The sequence below is a fragment of the Callorhinus ursinus genome, unplaced genomic scaffold, assembly GCF_003265705.2.
Source record: "Callorhinus ursinus isolate GAN/ISIS: 27379988/994484 unplaced genomic scaffold, GSC_fseal_2.0 scaffold41, whole genome shotgun sequence".
NCBI classification, from domain to species: Eukaryota; Metazoa; Chordata; class Mammalia; order Carnivora; family Otariidae; genus Callorhinus; species Callorhinus ursinus.
This window is the reverse complement of record NW_027397103.1, coordinates 12,607,311-12,623,128: the sequence shown is the minus strand read 5'-3', so window position 1 is coordinate 12,623,128 and position 15,818 is coordinate 12,607,311. Positions and strand designations below refer to the sequence as shown.

The window sequence follows — 15,818 nt, the reverse complement described above, 5'->3', positions numbered from 1 at the left end:
TAGTTTTTTCTGAGTGGCTGAGAAAGAGCATTTGATAATAACATTTTGAACAAAATATGAAGGTAAACACTGACACTATGAACTTGAATGGCCTTTGGCAAAGACTAAAACCTCATTCCCACTGGCTAAGCATCTAGGCAGGTCAGGCATCAGGCTCAAAGGGAATGCCGGCATTCTGTAACTGAAGATGGGGAGGCTGGCTGTGGGTGGTGCCAGCCCCTCCTCACCCATCTTCCAGGGACCTACAGAAGACTTTATACAGGCCAAAGGTGCAAGGGGAGAAGTCAAGGTTAAACCACCTCTTGCACCACCATGCCTGATGGACAAGATGGACAGAAGACCTAAGGCCAGGCTGGGTTCCAAAAGAAGGTCCTGTATCCGAAAGGGAAACACCAGAGTGATTGCTGTCGAACGTTCAGAGGGCGTGGGCTTCTACCCCCCATCTAGCACCCAGCCTTTCCGTTTCACACAACGGTGCCTCCGTCTCCCTATTCTTCCTCTGGGAATGATCATTTGGCCTATTCTGTCCAAAGGGCCCCAGTGACAACTGACCACAACAGGAAGGTCGGCCTGTGACAAGCCCCCTCTGTGCTCTCCATCCCTCCTCTCAAAGCCTGAGTTGCCAAACTGAGATCAACCCTGGCTATTCTTGCATCTGTCTGTACTCACCTCTGATATTTTTCACCTGGCTCTGGGTGATTGAATCAAAATCAATCTCCATCAGAGACCTCAGGAAATTTGGGTCCGACATCATGCCCTTGGCAGTTTTCCAGTTGAGTTCTTTGTACCCTTTCATGATGAGGATGCACTCACACACCGTCTGCACCTGTTTGGGCGGCTTAGCAAATGACCTGGTGAGAAATAGAAACACGTGTGACTCAGACCCAGGATGTGGCCAGGATCTAGCCTAAATGAGAGTTTAGGAAAAGTTCCAGAAAAAATGGCTCAACCCAGAGTCATTTCTTAGAGGTGACACTGATTGGAGGCAAAGGAAGCCATATCCCAACATGGAGTCGGGCTCCTCGGGTGGGCTTCTCCCAGGGCCGGGACTGGTCTCAGCCATCAGGGGCCAGATCGGGCTTCTGGAACCCGACTGGCATCAGAATCATGGGGGCGGGTATCATTAAAATGCAAACCCAGGCCACCGCAAGCATCTGAGTCAGTAGGTCAGGGTGGAGCCTGAGAACCTGTGTTTCTCATTACACCGTGGGGTGGTTGCTCAGACTCTGCCGCGTTGCCACTGGCATACCGCCACCCTCCTCCTCCTCCTCATCGTCCTAGCTTCTGTTTACTGGGTGAAGAGATGGGGCTCAGTGTTTGGGTGGCCTACCTGTGTTCACAAAGCCTGTGGGGTCCGGGGTCCCCACACCCTGGGCTCCTCCCAGGCTGTGTCACCCCTTAACTGTTTCCTTTGTCTTTGAGGAGACCGCACCGTCACTCTGCTGCCCCCAACACTCGGATGTCCAGTGCCCTCACCCCTCCAGGGCACTGAGACCCCAGGGGACGGGAGACAGCGCAACAGCACCGGGACACGCACGAGAAGGAACGGGTGGCATGTTAACTGTACCAGAGGGGGGGTGGGGCGGGAGGTGCTTGGACGCCTGTCGCTGCACAAAGTCTCTAAAAGCCACATGAGTCCTGCAGACACCAGAACCATGAAGAGAGCCAGAAGCAGCAGGAAAACAAAGAAGAATTGTGAAGGGAAGGAAGGAAAAGGGAGAGATGACAGCGGCCCCTGAAGGGCATAGAGCAGCCTAGGGGGGAGTGAGGTGGGAGCCCAGCCATTCCAGCAGGAGGCCAGAGCAACCCAGAGGCGAGCAGGAGGGCAGGAGGGCAGGGGGTGGGAAGTGGGGGGTGGGGGGTTGGAGGGCCGAGAGAGCGAGAACACCCCGACCAGCACGGCAGCATGGAGACTGTCTCTGCTGGGCAAACGCCCCAGCCATCCTGGCCCCAGGACCCCCACCCACTCGCCTGCAGCCAAGAGAGGAGAGAGGGAGCCACGCGGTATAAGGACAAGCCAGGGCAATGACTCCAGCACAAAGACCGATGATTAAAGTAATGGTCCTGAGTCACCGGGGAAAGGTTCAATTACACCGGCATTAGGTATTTACGAAAGCCGACCACGCTGTCAACTGTTTTTAAAAGGTTTCCTTCAGGCCCAGGCCACTGACCTTTGAATAATCAGAGGAGGAAAGAATTAGTGACATGTTTTCAGATATAAGGCAGAAAGAACCCCAACCTCAGTGAAGGGTCCTGAACCCGTGGGCAAGTTATAAACTATCCAGGGTTCTCAAATTTCCCATGTGTAAAACGGGGAGGCAGAACCAGACCTTCCCGCCCCAAAACCCTGTGCGTCTGTGAAAGTGAAGTTCTCTGCTATTAGCTTACAAACTAGTACCCAAACCATGTTCGTTATACAGAACGTATCGCTCTCGTAACACAGGACAACTGAGGTGTTAGGAAATCCTGAGGTTGTCAGTCTGGGAAAAAGAAACATTTTTGTTTCATTCCCTTTCTCCTATCATAAAAGAAACAGGTGAGAGAGAGAGAGAGAGAGAGAGAGAGAGAGAGATGATGATGGATATGCTGCCCTCCCTGGAGGGAAAGAATCATCACAAACCCCACTCCCTACCTTCCTCACTCTAATAATCCAGACACTCCGACTGTCTCTGCTTTTCCCTTGGCCCAAGCTCCTTCCAGCCTCAGAGAGGGTCCCCCTCTAGCCTCTATCCTACAGCTGGTGGATCCCTACTCTCTGGTCACATCTCAGTTTAAATGTCACTTCCAGGGGTGGAGGAGGTGTCTGGGTGGTGCAGTCAATTAAGCATCCAACTCTTGGTTTTGGCTCAGGTTGCGATCTCAGGGTGGTGGGACAGAGCCTCACATTGGCCTCCACACTCAGTGTGGAGTCGGCTTGGGTTTCTCTCTCCCGCTGCCTCTGCCCCTCCCCCACCTCTCAAATAAACCTTTAAAAAAGTAAATGTCACTTCCTGGGGAATACCTTCCCCGACTACCTACCCCCCAGACTAGGTGAGGTTCCCCCATTATCCACAGTCATGACAGCAAAGACCTTCCCATCTGAATTTCTTGGGTGATGTTACTGTACATGTGGGATTCCTGCATGAATGCCCATGCCTTCCTGAGAGTGTCAGTTGAATGCAGTGAAGGCCTTGCCTGCCTGGCTCATTGCTGCTCAGCCCCAGTGCTAGCACAGGATGGGTGGGTGCCAGGCACCCGAAGACTACCAAATGAATGGAAGGAAGAAAAGTAAAATTGCAAGCCAGTAACAAAGGGAACCTTTTATACTATAGAGGATCATCCACTTCTGATCTTCATGACTTCTAATCTTCCTGCCTTAACATCTGATGATTTCTACAAAGAGGATTGAGCATTACAGAAACAAAGCGCTATTTAAAGAATCAAAGGATTATAAAATTGTCAAGATGTCAGTGCTGGCTCACCATACTTAACATCCAAACAGCCTAAAAGAAGCCAGATTATAGTCATCTGGAAAAAAATAAAATTGGATCCAAACTCACACTGAACCCCAGGAAAACCCAAAAGATCAAATATTTAACTGTACAGAATTAAACTATAAAAGTACGGGAAGAAATCATGGGGAAATTGTTTTACAATCTTGCAGTTTTAAGGCCATGTAAATATGACGATATCCAAAAGCTACAAAATAAAATATCGCTAAAGTCTGCTGTGTAAAAACAAAAATCTTATACACAGCAAACAGAAACCTCACAAGCAAACTCAAATGGCCAATGAACCACTGGGGAAAACATCTGCAACTCACATGGTTAAAAAACTGATCTCCTGGGGCACCTGGGTAGCTCAGTTGTTTAAGCGACTGCCTTCAGCTCAGGTCATGGTCCTGGAGTCCCAGGATTGAGTCCCGCATCGGGCTCCCTGCTCAGCGAGGAGCCTGCTTCTCCCTCTAAACCTCCCCCCTCTCATGTACTCTCTCTCTCTCTCATTCTCACTTTCTCAAATAAATAAATCTTTAAAAAAAAAAACCGATCTCCCTATCACATAAAAAGCCACTGGAAATGCATAAGAAAAGAAAAACAATAACAATTTAACAGATAAATGGGCAAAGCATATGACCAGTTCACAGAAAGGGAAATACACAGGGCCCTTACATACATTTTTCACATATGAAAAAAGGCCAACCTCAGTTGCAATAAGGGAAATGCACATTAAGACTACATAAATACCATTTTTCATCTACAAAACAAGCAAAAATTCAAATGTGTAATAATGCTCTCTGTTGGTGAGGCTATGAAAAAGCAGGCACTCACATGGATTGTCAGTGGCATGTAAATTGGTTCCTCCCCCAGGGAGAGCATTAAACAGCAGCTAGAGACATTATAAATGCACACACCCTTGGACTCGGCAACTCCACTTCTGGAAACGTATCCTTCCAGTGGGTTTGCCCAGCTGCACAATGAAGTATGGTCAGGGTTATTCTTTGCCACGCAGTGTGTAAAGGCAAAAGCCTGGCAACAAGCTAAAGATTCGTAAATTGGGGCTGGTTAAATAGATGATGGCACAGCCATACAGGGCAATGTGATGGGCTCTTTTTAAATACTGGGGAAGTTCATCATATAGCAACATGCAACAAATCTCCAAAATGCATTGTTCACCGGAGCAGCCAAGATATAGGAAAATGTGTACAGTATAAGACCATTTACACACCAAAAAAAGAGGAGGAAAAAAGAACACTCGGGTATCCCTTGTTCTACTATAAACCTTCAGAATCTAAAGTCGGGAACTGAAGAGACGCGTGTATATGTGGTTGCCTTGAACATAAAAACTCCAGATGGATATGTGAGAACTAAACGGCAGTGGGTACCTGTTGTGTGGGGGAAGGGGAACTGAGCTGATGAGGCAGGTGGGAGGGGCTTTCACATATCATTTTTATGTCGGAGCCATGGTCCTAGCTCATGCTCACTTGGCACCGACTCCATGATCAACCCAGTCCTGAGAGCTCTTCACGTATAGTTCAGTCCATCCTCCCAACAGCCCTGATGCCATGGGGACAGTTATCATCATCCACATGTCACAAATGAAGAAACTACAGCACAGAGAGCTTAGGTGACTTGCCGAAAGTCACACAGCCCATAAGAGGCAGAGCCATGGATGAACATATAATCAACTCCAATAATCACATTTTTAAAATTATTCCTTTTAGGTCATAGGCCATTTCCACTTTCTCAGGAATGAGCTGAGCCCCCGTCTCGCACCTGTCTCAGGCATGATGCAGGCAACGCTCGCTCACTGTGGGGGACACATAGTGAGTTCTCCATTTAGTTCTGCAGAAGCCCCGTCTCGCCCCTCCCCCTTGGGTTGATGGAGGGACTCTTTATTCTCTCCAAATAAATCCCCTTCAAAACTCCTCCCCTGCTCTCTGCTCTCACAGTATTTTTATGCTGCCGACCTGGGAATGGTGCCCAAATCTGTGTAACTGGCGCCCGGTTATTTCCCTTGAAACAGTGTACGCCGATGGTCTGTCCTACAGAGCAACTCGTTACGATGTCTGCTTTGTTCTGCACCTCGGTCTGAGCGTCTGACACGTACGGCTGTGACTTTACAACGTCCGTCCTTACACCTTCATTCAACCACGCTTCGCAAAACGGAAAGAACGACTTCTTGCCAACAGCAGCGGCATCTGCAGATGACCTCCCAAGAATTGCTTGGGTCCCGCGCCCTGGAACGAGCTGGACATTCAGTTCAAATCCCCATGTTTCACTAATGAGCAAACAACAAGGGCACAGCCGTAACAAAGGAAGGCTGCTCAGCCCTTAGGAAGAGCGAGCAGCACAGGGAACAAGCCTCATTCTGCCGGGAGCTCAAGATGGAAAGTCATCCACTGACCTGGAAACAGGAGTCTCTCTCTCTCTCACGAGACCGGACTGTGGGGCCAGAAGGACCGAACCCCTCTGACAATGAGGGTGTGACAGGGAGAGGTGAGGGGCTGAGGGTCGCAGGGGGGAGAAGTGGGGGGAGCCAGGCAGACAGGGCAGCATTCCTTCCTGGCTTCGGTCTTGGTGCTAAATTTACCAGTGAGATCCATTAACGGCGCCCCAGGGTCAGACCACACAACGTGGGGAGAAAGCTCCCCCGCCGGCCCCACACCAGGCCCTTTTCCTGGAAGTCCTCTGGTTGTGGGAGATGCAGTCATTTTATAGATTGTTTGCCAAATGCCTGGGGGCCACAGCAAGGAGCCACTCTCCCCCCGCCTCAGAGCATCCCCTCTCCACTCACAGCTCGTGGCACATCTCTGTCACACTGTTTTCAGCAGGGCACTGGCCCCCTGCTTCAGGTGCCCTACTGCCATTTAGGGCAGACACTGGTGTGGGGCTTCCTGTGGGGAACACTGGCTTACTAAGCTCTGGAATTCAGTCCCCTTCTGTGAGACAGCCTGGGCCCAAAGTCAACAGGCCCTGCTACCTCCTGGCTGGGGGGAACCTGGGGCGAGCCACCTCACCGCCCTGGGCCCCACCTTCTTCATCGCAAATGAGGATCATTAACAGGAAGGACAGAACCTGTCTTGGAAAGCACTCAGCCCAGTGGCCGGCACATGATGTAGCTCCGTGTCTAACCACCAGGATGTAATTGTTCTCAGCAGTGCCGTGGGCGGCCATGCACGCGTGGAGACCACCATCGGTTACCTGATCTCGGTCACGTCTGATTTGTCCAGCTTCTGCAGCTCCAGCTTGGCGGCCTCTAGGATGGGCATGACCTCGGCGAGGGCCATCTCGGCCTCAGCCTTCTCCACTGCAATGATCTTGTTTTGTTCTTCTATCTCCATGGCTTTTTCTTCTGCGAGCTTCTTCTTTTCCTCAGCTTTGGGGGGAGGGGCAGGTTAGTGAAGCTACTGGGCATGGAGAGGAGAGACCACGACCACTGACACAAAGCAGCACACAGCCCTCCAAGGTTGGTGCTGGGCTGTCAGGGGATCTAACGAGCTCGGGCCAATAGGGCGGCCTTGGGTGTTCCTGCTAGAACAGAAGTCCTCACCAGGCCTGGGGTCTCCAACCCCAGGACCGCTACTCTCACTCTGACTGGCCCACCCGAGTCCCACCACTCCATCCACTGGACAGCCCCCAACCCCGCTTGGCCAGTGTGAGCTGAGGACACCAGGGCTGCCCTTCCTGTCTTTCTGGCTCACTGAAAGCTCTCTGCTTCTCATCACCGTCTCCTAGGTTTGTTCAGGCCCTGCTGAAAAGCCACCCCTCCTAAGGTGGCCTGCCCCTTCTGTCACTCTGGACCTCATTGCTCTATTTGCTTTGTGACACTGATGGAAATCTAGCATTTCACCTAATTATTGGCTCATTGATTGTCTGGTTCCAGTCACTAGAATGTAGGCATCTCCCCAAGGGCTGTAACCCCAATGCTTAGCAGAGCTCAGCTCAGTAGGTGTACTGGGTTGACTAGTGTTCCCCACAATCTGCGTCTACCCACAACCTCAGAATGTGACCTTATTTGGAAAGAGGGTCTGTGGACATCTAATGAGTTCATGTGAGGTCATACTGGGTTAGGGTGGGTCCTAAATCCGATGGCTTATGTCCTTAAAAGAAGACCACGTGAGGACACAGAGACATAGAGGGAAGAAGGTAATGTACCATCGGCACCAGACACTGAGATGAACCTAAAAGCCAAGGATTGCCAGCAAATGCCGGAGGCTGGAAGAGGCAAGGAGGGATCCTCCCCTAGAGCCTTTGGAGGGAGCACGGCCCTGCTGACACCTTGACTTCAGACTCTGGTCTCCAGAACAGTGAGAGAGTAAACTCCTGTTGTTTGAAGCCCCCCAGCTGTGGTCATTTGTTTGGGCAGCTCTAGGAAACAAATATACTGTCCCTTGTCCACGGGCACCCAGGTGGGACAGGAGCCCAAGGACTTGAGCATCACAGCCATGCTCGTAACCAGTTTAGTGTATCACCATCCTGTGTGCCTGGGGGCCCTGCTAAAGTTCCTGTGGCTCTGCTTCAGCAGATGGCCCCAGGGAACCCAGACAGCGGGCACTTGCTAAACGGATGCTAGATGCCCTCGGATTTTCCAATGTGGCGTCCTCTAGGGAGTCCTGTCCACAGTCAACAAGCAAGCGTTGACGGAGCCTCTGTAGGGTGAAAGCATGTACGGGCCCTGATGCTCTGAAGGATCCTGGCCTGGGGAGGGATTCTGGCTGGAGCAGCAGGAAGACAAACACATGGGAAGAAGGAAGCCAGGTCACAACCGTGAAACCGTCAGAACTGAGAAGCAGAGCAGAGACCGTCAGCACTGTCAGGGTGCCAAGAAGAGGGGTCCGCGGGGCAAGTATCGCAGAGGAGGTGGACCTGGAGCGGAGCCGTGTCGAAGGAGGGCTGGAGTGACTGCAGGTGAGCTCAGCGCAGCGGGGAGCCCACTGGAGGGGCCCAAGAAGCCCCACACGCAGGAATGCTCGTCACACTCAGGAGAAAAACGGCGGGCTGACAAGCGGCTTCTCGGGGATGTCCCCAAGGGGAGCCCTGTCCTGTCTGGGGGAGCCCCTGCCCCCCGAGCCGGCCCCACACTCACCTATGGCCGTGTTGGTGGTGATCTCCTCCAGCAGGGCCTCACAGGCAGCCGACTTCTCTGCCAGCACGACCTTCTGCACAGCCAGCTTCTGGTTCAGCTCGTCCAGCTGGATGGTGGCCTCCTTCAGCTTGTCCAGCCCCCCCTCCAGACGCTTGCACTGAGCTACGGAAAGAGAGAAGCTGTGTTCGTCACCAGGGTGGGTGCTGTTCCCCACACGCCCGGGGCAAGCATTCCAGGGGTCTCACTGTGATCCGTCCCCCTGGAGCTCAACCGAAAATGTCATCTTCCTGAGACGTCAGGCACCATTCAGTACCTCTACCACCATGCTGGGACCGCATTGGCCGAAATAAATGTATTTCTGAAAACAGCGTTTCACTTGGCCAACAGTCAGAGCATTTTTTCAAAAGCATTTCCCGACAGAGCACATTGCGGCCATCAGACCCTGTCTCTAGGCAGTGAAAATGCAGCGCTCCAAAGGGCATGACCCAACACTGACAAATAAAAATACAAGCATGCCAGGCCTCTCCCATCCAGAAGAATCGCTCTGAGAAGTAAAATCCAGAACTTGCTGTACTTGGTCTCAATCCTGAGTACACCTGTGCTTGCTAATAAAGCACCTGCTTAAAGACAAGGTCAGCACATGGACCCTCTCTCGTTCCCTACCCACCCCCCTCCCCGGCTTACCTATGTTGTACTGAGTTTTCTCATCCAGCAGTTTTGAATACGTGTTAATAAAGTCCAGGTAGTTTTTGGGGGTTACGTAGTTGCTACGCCTCAATTTCTGTAGAAATTGTTGGCTGAATTCACCCACGGATTTATGGACCAAAACAACATGCTCTACCACACTGTCTGTGTTTTCCACCGGGATCATCGGATTAGTCCCTGAAGAGAGAGGAATGGGAAAAATGCCTCTGAGACGGTGGGAAAGAGCAGCTTCCCAAAGAGTTAAACACGGGATTCCTGTATGACCCAGCAATTCCGCTCCAAGGCATGGACCCAAAAAGACCTGAAAGCGTCAGGCAGACTCTTGCAGGCCAATGCTCACAGCTGCGCTGCTCACAACAGCCAAAAGCAGAAGGGACCCAGCGTCCGTCAACAGATGCCTGGATAAACAGAATGCGGTCCATCCATACAATGGAAGAAAGGAAAGTGCCCCATGACACAACACAGATGAAGCTCAAGAACATGCTGAGTACAAGAAGCCAGGCATAAAAGGACAAATGTTACATGATTCGACTTCGTGCAAAGTCTTTAGAATAGGCAAATTCAAAGACAGAAAGTAGATGAGAGGTTACGAGGTGGAGGGCTGGGGCAGGGGGTACGAGAAGTTCGTGTTTCACGGGGACAGTTTCGGTTCTACCAGATGGAAGGAGGTCTGGAGCTGGATGGTGGTGGCGGCTCCACAAGAATGTGAATGTGCTTAACACCGCTAGCTGGACTCCTAAAAATGGCTAAAATGGCAAATTTTATGTTATAGATGTTTTAGCACAAGAAAAAGGTGCTAGAAAAATGTTTATTTTTTTAAATATTTTATTTATTTGACAGAGAGAGACACAGCGAGAGAGGGAACATAAGCAGGGGGAGTGGGAGAGGGAGAAGCAGGTTTCCCTCTGAGCAGGGAGCCCAACGTGGGGCTCGATCCCAGGACTCTGGGATTGTGACCTCAGCCGAAGGCAGACGCTTAACGACTGAGCCACCCAGGCACCCTAGAAAACTGTTTAATAGAGAAAGGAAAAGAGCAGCTATCACTTGGTTGGTGGCTCTTCTGGACCATGGGACCTATCCATGCTCTAGCAATTCCTCTTTCCCCACGGGTATAAAGTCTGTCTCTGGGGCTGGCTGTGCCACTGTTCAGGGAGGGGGCTCGGGGTTTCAGGAGGGAAATGCATCCAGTGTCCCTGCTGGATCCCTTGTGCCCATCACACAGTGGGCACAAAGTGAGCCTTCCTCTACATCTGTTGAAACAATCAATCATCGCTTCCAGTGCTCAGATCACATCTGTTGGACCACCTAACAGACGGCACAACACACTCACCTCAACACAGAATGTGCCTTCAACTAAAATGAAGGAAGAAAAGATTGACCAAAAGTAACCATTCAGCCAGATGCTGCGGGTTTGATCTTAAATTGTACAAGGGGCCAGCACACCACAGCCCACGGTGCAAATATCCATACTTTGGGGCACAGTTAGCCCAACGCCAGGGAATCTGTCCCAAGAAAAAAAATTCTAAGTGAATTCGGCATGGTGTTGTTTATGACATGGAGCCACTGAATACTGAAAGCAAACCTAAGTGCTGCTAACACATGGGAATGGCTCGCATGCCTATGGAAGCTAAGGCACACCTGTATCAGGTGACCACGCAGGACACATGTGTCCTGCTGCCTGGTTTTGTAAACACAGTTTGATGGGAACACAGCCACGCAGGTTCACGTACATACTATCCGTGGCTGCCTTCATGATGCAGTGGTAGACATGAGTAGTTGCAACCGAGCCTGCATGACCCACAAGGCTGAAAATATTTACCATCTGGTCCCTTACAGAAAAAGTCTGCTGATCCCCGAGCTATATCATCAGTACAGAGCCATTTTCTTAGCCCCTGTGTGTTGATTCAAATTATGAGCGCTCCCTGTGTAAAGGGACAAATGATTTATTTACTGAATACATATGTAGAAGGTAGAAACTATTGACAAGGCCACCCAGTGTCATTTGCTGTGAATCTGCTCAAGTTAGGTCCAGATAAAAAAAAGCTTTTCCCTAAAGATAAATTGACTTGCTTTCTTATTTTGAAGATTAAAATTAATAACGAAGGACTTAAGTGTTTGAAACTTCTGAGGAAATTTAGCGCTGACTGATAATCATTCCACTAAAAGGTCCTTTGGGCATCCTTTGAGTCAGGGATCAGCCACACCTTTTTCTGTAAAGAGCTAAACAGTAAATATTCAGCCCTCGTGGGCCTTAGGGTCTCTGCTATAATTCCTCAACCCTGCAGTCTGAAGTTTAAAAGCAGCCATAGACATCATGTTCATTGACAAATGAGTCAGTGCCCAAATCACACTTGTTTACCAAAACAAGCCGTGGGCCACATTTGGCCCAAAGGCCATGATGTGTCAGTCCCTGCTTTGGATGATAACTGATCAATTTTATCTTAAATTGTCCTTGTAAGTCCCCTGAAATCCCTTTATTTTTTAAAAAATTTATTTATTTAGGGGCGCCTGAGTGGCTTAGATGGTTAAGCATCTGTCTTCAGCTCAGGTCATGATCCCAGGGTCCTGGGATCGAGCGCCTCATTGGGCTCCCGGCTCAGCGGGGAGCCTGCTTCTCCCTCTGCCTCTACCCATCTCCCTGCTCATGCTCGCTCTCTCTCTCTGTGTGTGTCTCAAATGAATAAAATCTTTTTAAAAAAAGATTTAGAGAGAGAGAGAGAGAGAGAGAGAGAGCGTGCATACACAAGCAGGGAGATGGGGAGAGGGAGAGAGAGAATTTCAAGCAGACTCCCGGCTGAGCGTGGAGCCCAATGCAGGGCTCAGAGCCCAGGACCCTGAGATCATGACCTGAGCCAAAATTAAGAGTCAGATGCTGAACTGACTGAGCCACCTAGGCACCCCCAGCCCCCTGAAATCCCCTTAGATTAAAACACAGTATAAGCCAAAAATACACTGACAAACTTCAAAACCATTCATGGCCATGGGGGGTGAATGGTGAAGGGATCCTACTGGACCAAAATTCCAAGTCAGAAAAGCGGTAACAAGTTATTTTGTTGTACCATTAATGTGGCCCCCCCATTAGCGGTCACATACCTAAAAATGACTTAGCGACCGCGTGCAGGGCTTGAGAAGGCCAGGGCATGAACCAGTCGATCCCGGTGTTATTTACAAGACCTTGAGAAGAAGGAGAGACAAAAGAGATGATCAGTCTGCAACCTTGAGATGCTCAAGGACCACGACACACTCTTCAGCTCCCAGCACATTGATGAAAGAGCTGGACGTGTCCAAGACTAATTCACCCAAAGCAGAGTTTCTCAACCTCAGCATGATTGACATTGGGCTGGATGGTCCTCTGTGGCAGGACTGTCTGTGCAGCATGGAACATTCAGCAGCACCCTGGCCTCTATCAACTGGATGTCGGTTGCACGCTCCCCAACCCACCCAATGCGACAAGCGAAAACGTCTGCAGGCATTGACCAATGTCCCTGAGAGGGGGCCGGTAAAATCACCCCCCACTTCAGAACCTCTGCTCTAGAAGTCCAGGACTGCACCTTCTGCAAGGCTGGCAGGATGGTCCAAACAGAGGAGAGCAGAGAGCTCACTACGGGCCGCACACCGGGGCCTGGGAGCATTTCCTGGTGTGGGAAGACAGCGCCCAGCCTGAGAGCCTACTGGCCATTGTGAGGGTCAGCTGAGCAGGGCCCACATTCCAGCGCAGGGCCCATGCCATGTTTTGCTTTGCCGGGAATGCCCTGCTGCGGGGGGCGGCGGGGAGGGGGGTGGCGGGAATGGCTGTGCAGGCTCAGCTCAGGGGCACCTGGGAAATTCCTGCACCGGGTCCTCAGGGTGTCCCCGACCGGCGACATGCCCAGAACGATGTGCAGGTTGTTTGCGCTCTTGTTCACGAAGTATTGCCACATGGATTCCTTGGCCAGGCCCGTCCCTTGCTTCAGGGCTTCTGGTCCGATCTGACTGAGGATCGTCTCCTTCTCCTCTTCTGGGAAAAGCGCCGGTACTATACCTGGAAAACAAAGACACGTTGGGCTTTTCAGCCTCAGGGTCATCCTCTCTCTAGGCACTGAAATGACAGAAGCACAGCGTCCCTGGAGGAGCAGAGGATGCCAAGGCCAAGGAGCAGGGTTGGGCCCTGACTCTGAGCCCTGAGGCTCACAGGCGTGTGTCAATCCCTTTGAGCCTCAATCTCCTCATTGGCGAAATGGGAGGAATAAATGCTTCCCGCTTACCTGGGAGGGTGGTCATGAGCGTCAGAGTGGGGGTACTCAACCAGGGACAAGTATGCCCCCTAAGAGACATTTGGCAACGTCTGGAGACATGTTTCGTTGCCCCAGCTTATGGGTGTGTGTTGGGGCTAATGGCACGGGGCACGTAGAAACCAAGGGTGCTGCCAACCAGCCTGTAATGCCCAGGAGAGCCGCTGATGTCATCAGTGAGAAGCTGCTGCCAGGTGTAAGGGCTTCAGAAAATAAATAACTTAGACCATGTGGGGTGCTATGAAGCGAGGCCCCTGGAACACTCTCAGCCTTCAAAGAAAATACACCTCAGCCCTGCAAGGGGTGGTTTACAGATACAGAAAACGGGGCTGACATGTCCCCGCCTGGTCACGAGCCTGAAACCCACATGTGCAAAGTCCGATGCCAACCCAAGGGAGCGTGTGCTAAATGCCCTGTCCATAGCCTGGACTGTAGACGCGCCGGGCACTCAGGAGCCTTGAAGCTGCCGCCATGGAGGAGGCTTCTCAGGGGAGGGAGACCCTGCACCGCACAGGAGCTAAAATCGGGGAACTTGCACTAGACTGGAGGAGAATCACTTCTCCATTCTACGCCTGCCTGTGGTTTGGGTGGTCTGCCCCATCAGAACCCCTGCGCCGACTGCCGAAGGGATGGGCTCAGGGGTGGGCATGTGATCCAAGCCGGCCGATCAGAGCCCTGCTGGGGACTCCGGCCACAACATCTGGGAAAGAGAGTGTCGTCCACCCAGGCTGAGCAAAGAGCATGCAAACCTGGAGCTTCTAGTACCCATCTGTGGGGTTTTCGTTGTTGTTGTTTTGGTTTTTTTTAGTTACTTTGGGAAAATCCAAAAATGCAAAAACAAGAACAACAGTAATGCCAAGATGGGGGGGGGGGGGGAGAGACGAATTAGTAACCGATCTCTTTCGAGCCTCTGAATCCAACCATGCCCCGGGACTTTTTCAGTTTTGCAAATCAATACTGACTGCCCCATTTCTCTTTAATTTCATGTAAGCCAATCAGAGTTGAGTTTCCATCACGTGCAACCACGGAGGCCACTAAAGAGAGTGGCAGAGAGTGTGGCAGGCAGGAGGAACAGGCTGGGCAAGCAGCAGCAGGACGGCACGGAAGGGGGGCAGAGGAACTCGGGCTGCAGAAATAGAAGCCAGCCTGCGGAGACCCAGAGCACCGAAAGCGTCCGAGAAAGGGAGCTGGTGACATGCTCGGACGGCAGGGTTTGAGGAAGCCGGGAGATCAACAGAGACATGTGTGTGAAGGGTCGAGGCCAGACACGAGGGTCTGGCTCTGATGGACGGTAAAGGGGACGTGAGGGAAGGGACCGGTTTTGGAGACACACGAGAAAGCGTGATGTGGGAAAGGCCAAGAGTCAACACAGCGGATCAGGCCTAATGAGAACTCCAGAATAATGAAGTAAATGGGAAGGTGCAGAGAGAGCCCCCTGACAACAAGAAAGCAGCCAGATTCTCGCCGGGTGGGATGTGCTCTTACCCGTAACTACACCATTTCAAATTAGTACCACACATTCTTACTTAATATCTGGTAGGTTCCTGTACAGAACCAAGCTGACACAGCAGGCCTGGGGCTGTGCTCCTTACAAAGGCCTTCGTATAGGGTTGGCCCCTGGCCGGCGTCCAGGAACTTGGACTTGGGCAGGGTTCCCACCGCCGTTCATCGATCCAAGTGGCTCACCTACAAACAGTGTGGTCTATGCAGACCACCTGCTTCTCCTCTGGAAATCTGGAATCTTGGTCGGTGCCAGGCAGCAGGTGCCTACGTGACCAGCCCCCAGTGAACCCCCTGGGTCCTGAGTCTCTAATGGGAGACGACACTTCACGTGGGGTGTCGCAGTCAGATGGAGAGGACTTAAACGTGTCCTGTGTGACTGCCCAGAAAGAGGGTTCTGGAAGCCTGTGCCCGGCTCCCCAGACTTCCCCCCGTGTACCTCTTCCCCTTTGCTGATGGTGCTTTGCGTCCTTCCGCTGTAATTAGATCATAGCCATGTATTCTGCAAAAGATAGAGGAACTCGCTCCAGGTTCTCCTCCTACCATCTCAGCCTCTGGCCCACTCCCCCTCTTCTCTTGACATCTCCGCCCTGGGCCCCTATTCTGAGAGCCAGAGCCCTACAATCCAACCACCCATCTGCTAGGGGTTTGTGTTCCCCCCCCAAAAGAGATGTTGAAGTCCCCAGGACCTCAAAATGTGACCTCACTTGGAAACAAGGTCTTTTCGGAAGTCATCAAGTTAAAATGAGGTCATTGAGGTAGGTCTTAGGCCAATAC

The 15,818-nt window shown here is 51.5% G+C and overlaps 1 protein-coding gene across 1 annotated transcript in view; it reads right to left on the bottom strand.

Moving 5' to 3' along the window:
• The window catches only part of DNAH10 (dynein axonemal heavy chain 10), a 130,300-nt gene that overhangs the window by 17,944 nt on the left and 96,538 nt on the right, over positions 1-15,818 (bottom strand). Inside the window, exons 53-58 of the mRNA XM_073881272.1 lie at positions 13,088-13,291; positions 12,364-12,444; positions 9,250-9,447; positions 8,566-8,727; positions 6,681-6,855; positions 670-851 (exon numbers count right to left, since the gene is read on the bottom strand). Coding sequence (XP_073737373.1) covers positions 670-851; positions 6,681-6,855; positions 8,566-8,727; positions 9,250-9,447; positions 12,364-12,444; positions 13,088-13,291 — 1,002 coding nt within the window. The remainder of the gene's footprint in view (positions 1-669; positions 852-6,680; positions 6,856-8,565; positions 8,728-9,249; positions 9,448-12,363; positions 12,445-13,087; positions 13,292-15,818) is intronic.